Source organism: Odontesthes bonariensis, chromosome 9 (assembly GCF_027942865.1).
Source record: "Odontesthes bonariensis isolate fOdoBon6 chromosome 9, fOdoBon6.hap1, whole genome shotgun sequence".
NCBI classification, from domain to species: domain Eukaryota; kingdom Metazoa; phylum Chordata; class Actinopteri; order Atheriniformes; family Atherinopsidae; genus Odontesthes; species Odontesthes bonariensis.
Window position 1 is genome coordinate 33,186,590 of NC_134514.1, and position 18,164 is coordinate 33,204,753.

The following is an 18,164-nucleotide window of genomic DNA, read 5'->3' on the forward strand; positions in this document are numbered from 1 at the left end:
TCAACAACAGATGGTGTCACCCAGGACATGTTACTGTGAAGAGTCGTATCTGCAGTCCTGACATTGAACTATTGGCAGTAAGTTTTCGTCCATATTATTTGCCAAGAGAGTTCACCAGTGTTGTTTTGGTGGCTGTTTACATTCCACCCTCAGCTGTTGCCGACACTGCATGTGATGTCATCAGTTCCGTTGTTGCTAAGATACAGACTCAACACCCCAATTCTTTTGTGGCAATATCTGGTGATTTTAATCATGCCTCACTCTCTGCTACACTGCCAACTTTTCAACAGTTTGTCAGCTGCTCTACCAGAGAAAACAAGACATTGGATTTGTTTTACACAAATGTCAAGGATTCATACATTTCCAAATTAAGACCTCCCCTGGGAAAATCAGATCACAACCTTGTTTTTCTCTGTTCAGCATATAAACCCCTTGTCCAGAGACTACCTGTCACAAAAAGGACTGTTAGAAAGTGGTCAGAGGAAGCTGAAGAAGCCTTACAGGGTTGTTTTGATGCAACCGATTGGATTTCTCTTTGTAAGCCACATGGAGAGGACATTAATGCCATGACTGAGTGTGTGACTGACTATATAAACTTCTGTGTGGACAACACCATCCCCACCAGAACAGTGAGATGCTTCCCTAATAACAAACCCTGGATCACCAGTGAGCTAAAGGAACTATTGAACAAGAAAAAAAGAGCCTTTAGGGAGCGAGACAGGGAGTTACTGAGGAGTATACAGAAGCAGCTCAAAGTCAAGATCAGAGAGAGCAAGGAGGTGTATAGAAAGAAGCTTGAGAGTAAACTGCAGAGGAACAATATCAGAGATGTGTGGTCAGGAATGAAGAAGATCACAGGCCTCAAGCAGAGGGAGGATCGGATGGATGGAAGTCTGGACAGAGCAAATGAGCTGAACACATTCTTCAACAGGTTCAGTTCAGGAACAAGCTCACCATCCTCCCATCCTGTTCCCAGCCAAATAAACATCCCACCCTCCTCTGACCCACAGCTTTCCTGTAACATCTCCACCTCCACCTCAGTCATGGATTATTCTGCTTCCACTAGTTTGTCATCAACCCAATCAGGAGATGCTGCTGTCCCCTTTGCCTCCCCCTCCCACTTTTCTGTTTCTAGAAGTCAGGTGAAGAGGCAGTTGGAAAGACTGAACCGGAACAAGGCTGCAGGTCCAGATGGTGTCAGCCCCCGAGTCCTGAAGGCCTGTGCAGAGCAGCTCTGTGGGATTCTGCAACACCTTTTCAACCTTAGCTTGACCCAAGAGAAGGTACCACTGTTGTGGAAGACATCCTGTCTGGTTCCGGTACCAAAGAAAACTCACCCTTCAGATATCAATGACTACAGACCTGTTGCACTGACATCCCACATCATGAAGGTCCTGGAGAGACTCCTGTTGACCCACCTGTGTAAGCAAACCAGCACATATCAGGACCCCCTGCAGTTTGCTTATCGCCATGGAGTTGGAGTTGAAGACGCTATCATACACCTGCTTCAACAAACCCACTGTCATCTGGACAAAGCAGGCAGCACTGTGAGGATCATGTTCTTTGATTTCTCCAGTGCATTTAACACAATCCAGCCTGATCTGCTTAGTCTGAAACTCCAGAAGACTCAGGTGGAGGCCTCAACAATCACCTGGATTAATGACTACCTGACAAACAGACCACAGTTTGTCAGACTGAAGAATTGTGTGTCTAACCAGGTGATCAGCAGCACAGGAGCACCACAGGGGACTGTACTCTCACCATTCCTTTTCACTCTGTACACTTCAGACTTCCAGTACAAGTCAGACTCCTGTCATCTACAGAAATATTCAGATGACTCTGCAGTTGTCGGGTGTATCAGAGATGGACAAGAAGCTGAGTACAGAGAGCTGGTGGACCGCTTTGTGGCATGGTGTGGGAACAATCATCTCATCTTGAATGTTAACAAAACAAAGGAGATGATTGTAGATTTCAGGAGAAACAAGGTCAGATGAAACCCTGTTTCCATCATGGGAGAAGAAGTGGAGGTGGTTGAGGAATATAAATACCTTGGTGTTCATGTGGACAACAGACTGGACTGGAGACACAACAGTGAAGCCATCTACAAGAAAGGACAGAGCAGACTGTACTTCTTGAGGAAGCTAAGGTCCTTCAAGGTTTGCAACAAGATGTTGCAGATCTTCTACAAGTCTGTTGTTGAGAGCGTCATTTCCTCTTGCGTCATCTGTTGGGGCAGCAGCATCAGAACCAGGGACCTAAAAAGACTCAACAACCTGATAAAGAAGGCTGGTTCTGTTCTGGGGACGACTGTGGAACCTCTGGAGACAATAATGCAAAGAAGGATTTTGCATAAAATCAAGAGAATTATGGACAACCCTGAACATCCTCTCCATGAGACTGTTATCAGAAAACAGAGTCTCTTCAGTCAAAGGCTTCTTCAGTTTGGATGCAAAACGGACCGCTACAGGAAATCTTTCCTGCCCACAGCCATCAGCATCTATAATAACTATTTGATTTAATTGAGCTACATCAACATTTAATTTCCCTCTGGGATAAATAAAGTGTTTTTTAATTGAATTTGAATTTGAATTGAATTGAATTGAATTGAATTGAATTGAATTGAATTGAATTGTTTGTTTTTCAAAGGTGAACCATGAACTATTAATGACTCATGTAGGCCTATATTGTGTTACGTTATGCCAAGTATGAACAATAAATCCCGCCAAACCATGTTTTTTTTTTATCAGTGCTTCACGGATGACATTTAAAACGCATAAACACGAGTGTTATTCAGCGATATATTATTAATTAAATGCGCTGACTGTTCATTGCTCCTATCAACCCGGTTATACTGAATGGAGCGAATCACCACTCCAATATGGCGGCCCTGCGTTACGTTCGGCCCAAGAGCGGTTACGTTCGTTGCTCAGTCTAGTGTTCTATATGATGTCTATGGGGTGAGCTACCTGGGCTACCAGAGCGGATTCTCCAGTGGCGAAGAGAACTGCGCTACCAGAGCGGATTCAAGCGATTAAACTCAAGCTAACATTATGGTAATGAGCTATGACGCGTTTCGGCAAAAACCAATGACAATTCACAGATTGTAGGGGTCCGACAATCCGCGGGGTTCGCGGAAACAGACGTGTAAACTTTAGTTCCTATCCACGCATACCTTTCTCACTGCAATTAAGTTTTATTTCGGATTTTATTTCGAATTTAGTTTCTTTTTCACAGCTGCCTCTGCTATTCCTGCTCTTCTCAGGTGTACCTAATGTAGTTTTACATAATTTGTAACGTGATGTATATCTTGTATAACAAATTGTAAATAACAACACGTTTATTCGTGTCCCTGCCCTCTCTTTCCTCATGTTTTTTTTCGCGGGGGTGCTTGTAGCGACCCGACGTGAGTGCTTACCGGATGTGAGTACTCCGGATATCCGGGCGCGTATTCTGGATATCCGGGCGCGTATTTTGCGCGTATTTACGACACTTTTACCTCAGCTACTTAATTTGAGTAGCACAGACCTAGTTGAGTAGGAGGAGAGAATCTGTGGTCAGACTCCTGACAGGTCTGACTCCTGACAGAAGATGGAAGGCTTTTATGAGAATGTAAAAACGTTTTTAGAGACGGGGCAAGTTTTGCCCCTCTGGGGGAAGGAGGAAAGATGGAAGGTTCGCCGCGCATCGAAAAACTTTGTACTGAAAGGTAAGCCCAATTTCATCACATTCCCGACTTGACATTTTTTTCAATCTTACTCGAGATATAAATAATAAACTTAATTTATGTCAGCAATTATAGGCCTACCTATCCGCCTACTCGGAAGCGGAGGCGCATTTATTGCTGTCATTAATCATGTTATTATATTTTGTTGTTTTACTCTGTTTTGTCAGAATGTCAATGTTTGTCAGAACTGTCGCTTGATGCTTACTAGCACTTATAAAGGCAGCGTTCACGACAGCGAGCCAAGGAGATGATGTGCTATCAAGACTTTTTTGTTGTTTTACTCTGTTGTTTTGTCAGAATGTCAGTGTGCTGACTAGCACTTGGCAGCGAGCCAAGGAGATGATTCGCGATCAGGACTTAACCTCACGTAGCCTTATCAAAAAGTCTAAATTCGTTGGGCCTATAATTTTTCTTGTTTTAATAGATCGTCGCATATTTTATGTCGGACCAAAGCGGCAGTACATGCGGCTGGTGGTGACCAGTGACGCGGAAAAAACTGCCGTCCTTAACGAGTGCCACAATCTCCCTGGGTCTGGCAACCACAGAGGTGTAAGGGGTACTAGAAATAAAACTATTGCTGGCCATTTCTGGGACGGCCAGGCAAAGGACGTCGAGAGCTGGGTAAGTAAGAAGCCTACTTTTATTCAGAATTTTATTCATATCATCTTGTATGCCTAGTTCCTCATTGTGTCTGATTTTGTCGTCACACGCAGTAAAAATGTGAGTGGAAAGAATTCTCCTATGTGTTGTTATTATTTGTCTTAGGTGAGATGCTGCCACAAGTGTCAGCTCAATGACCCCATCCAAACGGATGCCCCAGCCCTGCATCCCATAAAGGTAGCGAGTTTTTATTCAATTCAAGCAGGCGGTTTGCATTCTGTCAAGAAAAAACCTACACAATGTGTGTTACTTTTATGTATCCATCTGCAAAATGTAGGTGACATAAATATGAGGCATTTTTGTCAGGTTACAGATCCCTGGACCGTCATCGGGCTGGACCTTGTTGGTCCACTGAAGGAAACGGAAAGAGGACATAAGTACATTATGTCCATGACCGACCTGTACAGTAAGTGGGTTGCTGCCGCCCCTCTTCCTTCGAAGACAGCGGTGGAGGTATGCCGAGCACTTGTAAAAATCATGTACACGTTCGGTATGGTCCAAAGAATAATAACTGACCAAGGGAAGGAGTTTGTAAACGAGGTGAGAAGCTTTTTACATCAGTAACAGTGTTGGTGTCTGCATCAGTAGAACTGCCTTCAATCCAGTTCAGCTGTTGTCATTCTGGCCCATTTACAAACTTGTGGCTCATCATACTTCTCCATGAATGAAATCATTCATGGAACCATAATCTTTTTTACATAATTTGTCCACAGTTAAATGAGAGAATTTTTGACATGCTCCACATTAAGCATTCGGTCTCCAGTGCCTATCACCCCCAGACGAATGGCCAGGTAATAAAAAATATAATGTTTTTGGGTTTTTTTGTACATACCGTGCAGGGAATTTATGCTTTAAAAAAATAATTCATCATCTCCTGTTCTGGCAGGCCTACATTGGCTGCCTGTCTCCTATAGAATTGACTTTAAGATTCTGCTAACAGTGTTTAAAGCATTACACGGTCTTGCTCCCTGTTACATCTCTGACGTGCTCTCTTTTTATGCCCCTGCCCCTAACCCTAGTGACTGTCTCAAATGTATACCTCTACATTGTGAACACAGTCCACTGCTATGCAGTAAGACCATGTACTAACTTCTGTGTTGGTTTTCTTTGTTTGCTGTGCTTCAAGTTCGCAATGTGTACTATACATGTTAATATCAGAGTAGCACTGTGCTTTTATTACTCGCCTGCCCTCTCTGCAACTCTGCACATTTAGAATTAGTTGTATTAGTTAGTTAGTTGTATTAGTTTTATACAAGAAGAAGAAAATAAAGGAAAGTATATGTTTTGCAACAACTGTGTCCTCAAGTTCTTTCACATCTGCAGGGGAAATTGTTTGTGTACAGCAGCCCTAGTGATGCCTCACCCTTAATGAGACTGGCGTAGTCAAAGTTTTGACCTGTGTAACAACCCCTGGTTACACATGCACCAGGTTTTCATAAATTAGACACTTGTTGATACTTAACGGTTAGTGGAATTTCAAATAGCGTTAATTTATTTTTTTTTTTTTGTAGCATACAGAAGTAAAGACAGATTGCCCCCAAAAATGTCAGGTGGCACAACAACAGAAAATTGTCTTTGGTGTGGCTCCGGTCTTTCTCACAGACATTAGACGGTGCCCAGGTACCTAAAAACTTCCACGTGCTCCACTGTCTGCCCTTGGATGGAGTGGCTGGAACAGAGAGTGAGTGTGTATGTGTGTGTATATATATATATATTTTTTTTTTATTATTATTATTTTTTTTTTTGTCATTCACCAATGTATGCAAAAGTAATCATATAAAACCAGTTAGTATATATTTTGCAAAATTAATCGTATAAAACCAGTTAGTCTACTGTTTATGTCCCCTTAATTTTGAAATGGAAAATGTTTTTTTTTTTTTACTATATTTCAATATTGACTATGCGCATTCAGCTCTTGGTTGGTCTTGTGCTTGACTCCCAACATAGATTAGTGTAATCCTAAAGTTTTAAAACAATGGTGTTTATAAGACTTTCAGTCCAGTCTGCTTGACAGCGCGTGTGTAGTGGTAATGAAGAATCATTCACGGCAGAGAACAGGTAGGCTAATGGTAGACAATAGCACCAAACGGCGTCGTACTAATCTTATATTGTTATTGTTTCGTGTCAACCGTGAGATTACTTCAGCACAACGGTGTGCTCATTACCAAGCCTCTATCAGTGATAGAGAGAATGCCAATATTTCTCCCAGACTAAAAACAGTTTTTAATCACTGGTTAACGCGTGATCTTTCAATACTAGGTCGCATATTGCTGTCCGAAGCTGAGGGTCTGTCAAGACTTATTTATCCCTGTCACTCAATGTTTATCTCTCCAAAGGCAATAAAGTTGTCCAACTCTATCATTTTTAAGTTCACTTGGAGAAATAAAACTCATTATATACGCAAATCACAATTAGTTAAAGATTATAAAAATGGAGGTTTGAATGCTTTAGATTTTGAGTCTATTGTTGCAGCTTTCAGAATTAAATGGTTGAAAGAATGCATTACCCAGCCTCAATCGATGTGGTTTCATATTCCCAATAAAATTTTTAATAAGGTTGGAGGGCTAGAGTTTTTGTTTAATTGTGATTTTGAAGTTTCTAAGATACCGTTAAAGTTGTCAAGCTTCTACAAGCAAGCATTAGATTTTGGGAAGTTGCTTTTTACTCACAACTTCTCCCCTCACAATTCCTTATTATGGAACAACAGGGTTGTAACTATCAACAGGGAGTCTCTGTTTAAATCTGATTGGTATGATAACGGCATATGTTTTATTCATGATTTATTATATACAGATGGAATGCTGTTGTCATACGATGACTTTATAAAGAAATATAAGATAGAGAGTTCACGTAATAGTTATAACAAGGTTTGTAAAGCAATTCCCATACCATTACTTAATCTTATCCAAAATACCATGCAATATTCTTCAATCAACACTAGCTTGATCTCGCTGACAATTGATAATGTATCGCTTCAAGATAAAAGATGTAGTAACAGATTGGTCTCCCTAGCATTTAAACAAAAAATATTTTGGCATTTTAATGTCAACAATAAAAGACAAGACCTAGATAATGCCTTTAAAAAGAAGTCATTTTCTCTTTATATGAAATATCCAATTCCTCCTAAGGTAAAAGAAACCCACTTCAAAATTATATCTGATGTATACCCCGTTGGAGATTTTTTACATAGAAGATTTAAGTTTGATTCTGATCCAAAATATAAAAATATAAAAAATATAAAATTCTGATCTGAAATAGAAACTACAGATCATCTTTTTTACAGCTGTCAACATGTTAAAGTTTTCTGGTCTGATATTCATAGTTGGGTGTCGCTTAAAATTTCTAATATACCTTTTTTCACTTCTAAGGACATTCTTTTTTTCATGGACAACCTGGACTCTGATGTCTCTGATCTTGTGATCATTTTGAGCAAATATTTTATTCATACATGCAAATGGAAAGATGCTGTTCCGCTGTTTACTGTCTTTCTAAACTACTTTGTTCAATATTTTAAATCACTTAAATATGTCTCTAATCCAAACAAGAAAACAAATGTGATCTATCAAAGTATTGCTAAATCCTTGCTGTTTTAAATATGATACTCAGCCCACGCCACGTTTGTTCTTATTGTACTTTTTTTTTCCTCCTTTCTTTTTCACTTCACGTTCGGTTTTGTAAACTGTAACACTGTCAAGAATACTTCCCTGACTTGTTTTGTATACTTTTGAAGAGCTCTAATAAAGTTTGTTAAAAAAAAAAAAAAAAAAAAAAAAACAACGGTGTGCTCGTGCGCGACTCACAGCGCTACTCACATCGGGTGGCAGTGGTACCGCAAAGCATTCGTGATGTTCGAAAAGCACGTAAATACTCGCCCGGATATCCGGAGTACTCACATCCGGTAAGCACTCTTTTTTTTTTTTTTTTTTTAAGAACTTTATTTAAGCAATAATAGTATACAACAAACTACCAGATTGAAGTATACAACACAATACAACAACCATGCAAACAAACAACCAGGGGTGATAATTAAATAAGAACATGCAAAGACGTACATATTGAAATTGTCCTTAGAGCCTTTTCATTTGTAGAGTCTGTTATTGATTTGATATATATTTCCATATCTTTAATGAAAACAGAAAAACATGGTGTTTTATTAGCAAATTTACACTTATGAATATAAAATTTAGCAAAGAGGATTAGCAGGTTTATTATAAAGAAACATTTAGCATCCTTTTTATGAAATCTATAGAAACAAAATAAAACATTTTCCCAGCATAAAGAAACTTTTTTTAAAATATGGTCATTAATAAACCTGCTAAACTCTGACCAGAACCTACGTGTGAAAGAGCAGAGCCAAAATAGATGTATTAAAGTTTCAGGAAGATCCTCACAGAAGCTGCAATTAGTATTTATGTCTCTTTTAAATTTGATCATATAGTGTTTAGCAGGGTAAATTTTATGGAGAATTTTAAATGACACTTCCTTCACCTTGTTTACAATTAAATATTTATGGGGGATCATCCAAACTGTTTTCCAGTGAATATCTGGGATATAACAGCTCCAGTAAATTTCTACCAACGAACGAGAAATAATAGATTCTTGGAACAACCTGCGTATTCTTTTATTGCTCTTCCTAATCTCCTGTGAAAAACAGATTTTCCCCACAGATGACTCGGCTGGATCAGGGATACTGGGTGGAACAGATAGAGTATAATTAGTGTTTTTAAACAGCATTAAAGTGCCCGAAGGTAAAGCATCAACCACCATGGAGAACTCCTGGAAATTAATTGGAAATTTGCATATTGAGCAAAATTCGTTGTAACTGAGAATTTTACCTTCCTTATTAACCAGCTGAGCCACCAGTAGGATCCCATTTTGAACCCAAGTTTCAAGATAGAGTGACTTGTTTATAAATAAAATATCTCTGTTGTTCCAGATGAGGTATTTGTGAGGTGAGAAGTTATGTTTATAAATGAGCGTCCACGCTAAGAGCACCTGCTTATGGAAAGATGAGAGTTTTACAGGAAGTTTCTCAACATTGTAATTACAATTTAAAATGAAGTTAAAGCCACCAAAGCGCGAGAAAACGTGATCTGGTATGAGGTTCCAGATAGAGGTTGGATTTTTAAGGAAGTGTTTAGCCCATTTAATTTTGAATGTGTTATTTAAGGTAGAGAAATCGAGAAAGTTAAGACCATCCGGTAAGCACTCACGTCGGGTCGCTACAGTGCTGCACAGCCGCGGGGCCTTTAAAAATTGAACATTCTAAATGTGACGTCACGAGCTACCAAAGCTGCTACCAAAGCAAATTCTCAAGTGTAAAACATGTTTTTTTCTTAAATAAAAGGAAGTTAAAAAAAAAAAAAAAAAAAAAGCAAATTCTCAAGCGAAGCTTCTCCAGCTACCTCCGCTACCAGGTAGCTTAGGTCGCTCTTTATGGAAGCAAATCGTAATCAAAATTCAAATTCAAATGCATTATCAGAAATGCTTTTTCATTTTAAGAATGTGGCTGCATTATTTGACTCATAAATAAAATTACTAATCAATCATCCTATTTGCATTTCAATTTTCTTCTTCAAGACTGCTCATTCTTTCACTTAATTCAAATGAAAAGGACAAAGACATTTGAAATTTAATTTTCAAAATATGCCTCAGCAAATAGATACCAAAATTCAATTTGAAATGTAAAAGTTGAAAATTCAAATGCATTATCAGAAATGCTTTTTCATTTTAAGAATGTGGCTGCATTATTTGACTCATAAATAAAATTACTAATCCTATTGCATTTCAATTTTCTTCTTCAAGACTGCACATTCTATGCCATAATCAAAAAGAAAACAAAGCGGACATTGCTTTTTCGTTTTCGTGGTCTGCATGCAAAATACTGCCCACAATTCGATAACGAAAAAGCAATCTGAGCGGCGCAGGAGAGTGACGTCACGCCTGCTGACCGTGCTACCCATCATGTAGGCTACGGTAGGGGGCGGTGCGCATATTTGCTGTACAGTTTAGCTGCCCAGGTGGAGTCAAACAATATATCCGATTCTGATGCCCGGCCGTGACCGGGTTGAACGGGTCATAGAGAGCTTGGCTGCATACTCTGCCGTCACAGATTCAGAGGTTAGTGCAGCAAGGGCTTGCGCGCCGAGGCTGCGGCCACGACCGGCCATGACTTTCTGGCCGCGGCCATTACTGAGGGAGCAGCCATTAATGAGGCTGAGACAGACGTTGCGAACAGGAGTCGGGGGATTACCTTTCACAGGTAGGATTCAACATTATTATTGGTTGTATTTTGTCAATAGAATATTATTGTACTGTATTTGTGTCTGCCGGCGAAATCGTAGCCAGCAAACGTTAAACTAGGATATGTTTATAGCCGGTGTTATGCCGAGAAGTGCACCCCCTGCTGGTCGTACTTTAAGGAGAGTCTGTGATGGAATGATATGATATAACTACATCATAATTTGTTTACCTAATTGAATTAACGGATGCAAATCTCAACAAGTCCAAATTTGTATATAAAATTAAAATAACCAAATTTAATACTTTTGTAGTCAACACGAAAGACGGTTGGATACATTTTCTATTAACAATCTCAACTCATTATAGCCCAGATGAAATGATATAAAAATGAACCTGAAACTATGAGTCACGGCCCTTACTTTTGAGTATATGTCCAATAATATAAAAATAGTTAGGAATAGGAATACTCTAAACTCTACAATTGTCGGATTATCATAATTGTACACGTATTATTAATTTACATGAAGAGATGTGAAAAAAAGATGCACGAATGAAACACCATTGTCAGCTCAATATTATTTTTTTTGGATAAATGTAATAATCCACACCTGAAACGGTCTACGCGCGCTCCGTGAATGGGAATGCACTTCTCGGCATAACACCTCTGTTCACACGGCTATTAGGCCAACGGAGACTTCATAAATCATATATTCCATAACACAGGCTTAGATTACAACTAACACAAGAATGCTACTTTTGAAATAATGCAAATATTACTGTTATAACATTGACCATCAGATTTTACACAGGTTTATTAATGACGTTTATTATGCCTGTATTATTCACATGTAATTCTTTCATCCTAACAAAAGTATTTACCTCATGTCTCATACCCACCCCACAGATTGTCCGACCGAGAGTTGGTGTTATTCCCTCCATCTTGGGCTTACAGGTTCACCTAATAAGAGTAGGTGTATCATCATAAGGCTATTAGCATTCATAAATTGAAATATTATCAATAACAGGGCGGGGTGAAATACTTATCCCTGTGTGTGTGTGTATTTTTTATATATTTTAATATTATGCTTCTTCATTTTGGCCAGAAAAGGGCAGGACTACATGTTCTTCCAGAAAAGCTGAAGAGAGCCTGTCTGTGACCACTCAGGATGACAGCAAGGGCTCGCGCATGGTCAGTAGGCTATATTTATAAGACACCGATGCCCGTTGTCAGCTGCCGCTGTTTTGGCAGCTCGAGCCTTGTCGTAATTTTGTACTTTGGAACGGATGGAATGAGAATCCAGCTTTGTTATATACATATGTATGTGTATATATATATATATGTCTAGTGTAAGGTAGAGGATGTTTGTTTTGTATGTGTATTTATTTGACGATTGCCTATGGTGCCCTACGAATGAATGAGTACGTATGTATACACACTGCTTGAAGATCATTCAAGCTGTTGACCTAACGAATTTTCCAATCATGTACTACAAGCTTTGTATCATTGAAGAGGAATAAAGACACTATCCAGCTGTTATGATTTTTATGTAACATCTTTATCAAATCTGTAATAAAGTATTTCACAAGGCCAAAACAATGTAAGAAAATATCTTTGATTTTTGCTTTTTTGGCTTCACAGCATAACTTTGTTATGACCATAGGATCAAGGTTCAAGGTGCAATGTTTTTTAAATTGGCAATTGTGCATGAACCGCAGTCAAGACACATGCATTACTTGTTCAGAGTTAGTCTAGAAAAATAGAAATACTATAATAAAATATAAAGAATATAAAAAACACTGTACAAGAAGGTAGTTGTATATACACAAGTTTTAATATTTTGAATGGTATCAACCTAAAGCAAAACAAAATGAGCTAAAAGCCCTGAAAGAGGAGTGTTTTGCAGAGCTTCTGTCTCATGCTCCCTTTTATGCAGGTCAAGAGAGGTCAGTTTGCCAATGTGGTGGAGCCTTATTTTCAGAAACACAGACACAAACAATGACAACAAGTTGGAATAATGGTTGTTGATGCCAAACTTTGTCTCCTCAATGTGTTCCCCAAGCTGAAAAACATCCTCCGTTCTCCTCCCGGATGATGTACGTGACTGTCGCCGTCTTTACAGCTTTGCTGAAGCTTGGCAAATCACCCACTCTGCAGCTCTCAGCACCTTCACTGTGCCACATGATGGAATCACTAGTACACCGTTGTTTTTCAGGGCTAGAAAGTGGTAGCTATCATGAAATGATGAAGGTACAGCATCTCTGACCAAGCTTGCATGGCACACACCACAGGACAGCTTTTGCAGAATCTGGAGGACTACAACCCCTGCGATGTAGTACAAAGCATTGTCCACAACATCCACCAGTATAAATATTGAGAAGTAGCTATTTAACATATTTAGAACGATAATTTTGATATGATGTTTAAAAAAGAAATACTCAAATCATTAGGCTGAGTTAGTGAGTTTGAGGTTGAAGCTTCTAGGTCATCCTGAGTGGTCACAGACAGGCTCTCTTCAGCTTTTCTGGAAGAACATGTAGTCCTGCCCTTTTCTGGCTAAAATGAAGAAGCATAATATTAAAATATATAAAAAAATACACACACACACAGGGATAAGTATTTCACCCCGCCCTGTTATTGATAATATTTCAATTTATGAATGCTAATAGCTTTATGATGATACACCTACTCTTATTAGGTGAACCTGTAAGCCCAAGATGGAGGGAATAACACCAACTCTCGGTCGGACAATCTGTGGGGTGGGTATGACATGAGATAAATACTTTTGTTAGGATGAAAGAATTACATGTGAATAATACAGGCATAATAAACGTCATTAATAAACCTGTGTAAAATCTGATGGTCAATGTTATAACAGTAATATTTGCAATATTTCAAAAGTAGCTTTCTTGTGTTAGTTGTAATCTAAGCCTGTGTTATGGAATATATGATTTATGAAGTCTCCGTTGGCCTAATAGCCGTGTGAACAGAGGTGTTATGCCGAGAAGTGCATTCCCATTCACGGAGCGCGCGTAAACCGTTTCAGGTGTGGATTATTACATTTATCCAAAAAAAATAATATTGAGCTGACAATGGTGTTTCATTCGTGCATCTTTTTTTCACATCTCTTCATGTAAATTAATAATACGTGTACAATTATGATAATCCGACAATTGTAGAGTTTAGAGTATTCCTATTCCTAACTATTTTTATATTATTGGACATATACTCAAAAGTAAGGGCCGTGACTAATACTTTTGTAGTCAACACGAAAGACGGTTGGATACATTTTCTATTAACAATCTCAACTCATTATAGCCCAGATGAAATGATATAAAAATGAACCTGAAACTATGAAATTTGGTTATTTTAATTTTATATACAAATTTGGACTTGTTGAGATTTGCATCCGTTAATTCAATTAGGTAAACAAATTATGATGTAGTTATATCATATCATTCCATCACAGACTCTCCTTAAAGTACGACCAGCAGGGGGTGCACTTCTCGGCATAACACCGGCTATAAACATATCCTAGTTTAACGTTTGCTGGCTACGATTTCGCCGGCAGACACAAATACAGTACAATAATATTCTATTGACAAAATACAACCAATAATAATGTTGAATCCTACCTGTGAAAGGTAATCCCCCGACTCCTGTTCGCAACGTCTGTCTCAGCCTCATTAATGGCTGCTCCCTCAGTAATGGCCGCGGCCAGAAAGTCATGGCCGGTCGTGGCCGCAGCCTCGGCGCGCAAGCCCTTGCTGCACTAACCTCTGAATCTGTGACGGCAGAGTATGCAGCCAAGCTCTCTGTGACCCGTTCAACCCGGTCACGGCCGGGCATCAGAATCGGATATATTGTTTGACTCCACCTGGGCAGCTAAACTGTACAGCAAATATGCGCACCGCCCCCTACCGTAGCCTACATGATGGGTAGCACGGTCAGCAGGCGTGACGTCACTCTCCTGCGCCGCTCAGATTGCTTTTTCGTTATCGAATTGTGGGCAGTATTTTGCATGCAGACCACGAAAACGAAAAAGCAATGTCCGCTTTGTTTTCTTTTTGATTATGGCATAGAATGTGCAGTCTTGAAGAAGAAAATTGAAATGCAATAGGATTAGTAATTTTATTTATGAGTCAAATAATGCAGCCACATTCTTAAAATGAAAAAGCATTTCTGATAATGCATTTGAATTTTCAACTTTTACATTTCAAATTGAATTTTGGTATCTATTTGCTGAGGCATATTTTGAAAATTAAATTTCAAATGTCTTTGTCCTTTTCATTTGAATTAAGTGAAAGAATGAGCAGTCTTGAAGAAGAAAATTGAAATGCAAATAGGATGATTGATTAGTAATTTTATTTATGAGTCAAATAATGCAGCCACATTCTTAAAATGAAAAAGCATTTCTGATAATGCATTTGAATTTGAATTTTGATTACGATTTGCTTCCATAGCTCTTGGTGTACACCCAGCATTAGGGAGTGTTGCCACCCTCTTTTTACACCACTCTGATTATTTCTATTGGATAATGGCGATTGTCTTTCGACCAATGCCCTCCGACTGAAATGAAACCAGGAAGTTAATGAAAACCACATTACAGGGAACAAGCTAACAGGCTAATAGTAGTCGTTAGCTGATATCGACGTAAGGCTTTTGCCGGTATATTGTACCTGTAACTGTCTGACTGTAACGGATTTTTACTTGACTAAAGGCGGTTGTTAAACGGCAGAAGTAGGAGGAGGAAGAACAGGCGGCTGACATCATGATAACTTCCCTGGTCTGTGGAGCTGTGGTGTTTCCGGGGCTTTACTACTGTCTTCGGAAAATACTTAAAAACACTTTCACGCTATGGGGGGAAGCCGACGTGGTTTCCGTCAGTGAGAGGTCTGCATCCCCACGAGCCGCTTCACTAAAATCCTTTCCCACAATTCAATGTTGACTCGTTTTTCTGACAGTTTAATCACGTTGTGGAGATATGTTTAATAAAAGGGGGGAGCGGGTAAATTCGCAGCATATGTAATGAACAAATATAAAATGAACAACTATAAATTTTTTGGAACATAAAAAGGGACGTGTAGTCCACAGTTTCAGTGTTAACTTTGTGCCTGGCAGACTCTGAGTGTGTGACTGTTTGTTCAGGCTGGTCTCCACGCTCCATGCATCTTTGGCAACTGCAACTGGAGTCTCAGTTGTGTCATCCTGCAGCAACGTCATGACTGACAGGTGGGGAAGTGTGTGAGAATTCTGAGTTTTAAATCACGATAAAGAACAATTACATTGTATAAGTTATTAACGCATTACTAAGGCTTTTGTGGCTAAACAACTCACAAAACTGTGCCGTTTCTGGTTTGCTGATATTAATCCAATGAAAATGCTCACTATCTCTGTACACAGTCACTGGCTGGTCAACAACTTTGTTCTGTTTGGAGCTCCCTATATGGCCTTTGACATCTATGCCATGTATCTGAGCCACTACCACACTGAGAGGGTCAGAGGTGGTTCCGGGTCACACAGCAGCCACTCTCTTCAAACAGTGAGGGCTTTCCTAATCAAGGACTGGATGCTGGTCCTTCATCATGTGGCCTTGCTTCTTATTTTCATGCCCATCACATTGGTGAGAATAGATGAAACATTGTCATAATAATTTAATCACACTGATCTTCTCATTTCTCAGTATGTCCATCCTCAATTTCTTTCCTTGCCTTCCTCTCTGAGTTTTTAGTCCCTCCCACCTGCGCTGAGGAGACAAGGAAGAGAGCTGAGGGGAGAGGAGTCAAAGCAGCAGGCATTTATCAAAATTAAACAAAATTAGGGATAAAGTGATCACAAATGATGCAGCCGTGCATCCTAGTAGCCACTTGCTGCAACCTGTGGGAAGGTGGAGTTCAACCATCCCACTCTGCCCACCTCAAAGTAGTTTATCATGTTATATTAAAAACCATGCCCACTAACCCTTAACAGTGGAATAGGTTGTGGGTGGAGTCGGATGATCCAACTGCAGATTGTATGATGGATCCTCCATTGAGTTAATTTCAGGATTTGAGACATCCTTCAAGATGTGGTGAGATTGATTTCAGTGTCACAAATAAAAAAAGAGACATGACATCATCATTGGGTTTCGAGCTGGAGTTTTTAAGTCTTGAGTTCGATATTCAGCGGTTACCATGCTGGTGACTATATTTGGACAAGAGGGTGAAGCTACAGAGGTTCCTGGTTACTATTTAATTATGGAAATATTTGTGACAGTTTCTTGTTGAAGAAATTAATTTAGTTAATTTGCATGAGAGAAATGTACATTGTTAAATGGGAGTCTATGGGAGCCAAAGATGTTTTGGAAGCAGCGTTATAGTGGCCAACAGTAGTTGTGGTACTTTAGGACCTTCTGTATAGGGGCTTTAGTCTGACAACAGATAATTGTGTCACTATTTCACATACAGTTCACATACACATACAGTTTCCTTGTATAATAAAGCTTGCCTGGATCGGGCTTAGTGCTGACTGTCCAGTGTGTTTGATTTTGCAGTTCTTTAGGAGAGGACTGGGAGATTTCTTCATTGGCTGCATGTTCATCACAGAGTTCAGCACCCCATTCATCTCCATTGGAAAGATTCTCATTCAGGTGAACCACAAGGACACCACCAGTATTATTTACACTAAATGGCACTCAAACCATCCATCTTGCTCTTAGCCAGAGAAGATCAAAATGAGAAAAAAGGACCAGTTTTATGTAAGACTGGCCCAAACTATAAAAGCTGATCAACCAAAGCTTGATTTTTAGGAAGATGTAATCCGCAAACATAGGAAACTGCATTGCCATAATAATGCAGAGATGATTGTAGCCCCAATATTTTACAGAGGTCAGAATGTAGTTTCTCTGAGTAAATACAGTAAGACAAGTTGATACTATTGCACCACTACACTATTCCACTTTCATCTAGTTTCCTTTCACTTCCTGTATGTCACCCCATATGTCCCCTGACACACAGCTGCACCTTGATAACACCAGGCTACACAGAATCAACGGCTTCATTGTCCTCCTGACCTTCTTCACGTGTCGGATCCTGCTCTTCCCCTTCATGTACTGGATGTATGGTCGACAGTTTGGGATTCCCCTTCACAGAGTAGCCTTTCATCTGCCTCTGCAATGCAATGTGGGTAACCTGGTGGTCCTGGCTCCACAGCTCTACTGGTTTATCCTGCTGCTGAGGAAAGCTAACAGACTCTACCTGAGACAGAGGAGGCAGCAGGGTGACACAGACAGGCTGAGGTCAGACTGAAGAGTCCCTCCATTTCCACAAATATTTTGATAATGCGGCTTTAATATTTTAAGAATTAAGTCAAAATTTAATCAGTATTGTCAGAACAAAGCATGTTATTAGATTTAATAAATAAAGTTACATAAATTGTACATTTAAATTGTTTCTCTACAATTTGTAAACACTCTTTCCCACTTTCAAACGTAAAATACGGACTTAATGTTTTTAAAGCGGCAGTAGGCAACTTTTTTTTTAGTCATATTAGCTTGAACTG

General features: G+C 39.4%; 1 protein-coding gene and 1 long non-coding RNA gene across 2 annotated transcripts; one reads left to right on the forward strand and one right to left on the reverse strand.

Moving 5' to 3' along the window:
* Nucleotides 1–12,437: 12,437 nt before the first annotated feature.
* Nucleotides 12,438–14,437, reverse strand: LOC142388937 (uncharacterized). Its single transcript, XR_012770348.1, has 3 exons — nucleotides 14,261–14,437; nucleotides 13,315–13,377; nucleotides 12,438–13,181 (listed from the first exon to the last, which is right to left on the reverse strand). It is a non-coding gene; the product is annotated as an uncharacterized LOC142388937 (long non-coding RNA).
* A 751-nt stretch (nucleotides 14,438–15,188) lies between these two features.
* LOC142388608 (TLC domain-containing protein 3A-like) lies at nucleotides 15,189–18,036 on the forward strand. Its single transcript, XM_075474064.1, has 5 exons — nucleotides 15,189–15,518; nucleotides 15,774–15,857; nucleotides 16,029–16,248; nucleotides 17,158–17,253; nucleotides 17,621–18,036. Exons 1-5 carry the CDS (start codon nucleotides 15,397–15,399, stop codon nucleotides 17,909–17,911), a joined length of 813 nt encoding a protein of 270 aa, XP_075330179.1. The 5' UTR covers nucleotides 15,189–15,396; the 3' UTR covers nucleotides 17,912–18,036.
* The last annotated feature ends 128 nt before the right edge of the window (nucleotides 18,037–18,164 follow it).

Bases quoted from the DNA above. Each gene is read 5' to 3' on its own strand.
- LOC142388608 (XM_075474064.1), top strand. From the start codon at position 15,397: ATGATAACTTCCCTGGTCTGTGGAGCTGTGGTGTTTCCGGGGCTTTAC. The intron at 15,858-16,028 runs GTGGGGAAGTGT...CTCTGTACACAG, and splicing joins AGCAACGTCATGACTGACAG to TCACTGGCTGGTCAACAACT. The intron at 16,249-17,157 runs GTGAGAATAGAT...TTGATTTTGCAG, and splicing joins TTTTCATGCCCATCACATTG to TTCTTTAGGAGAGGACTGGG.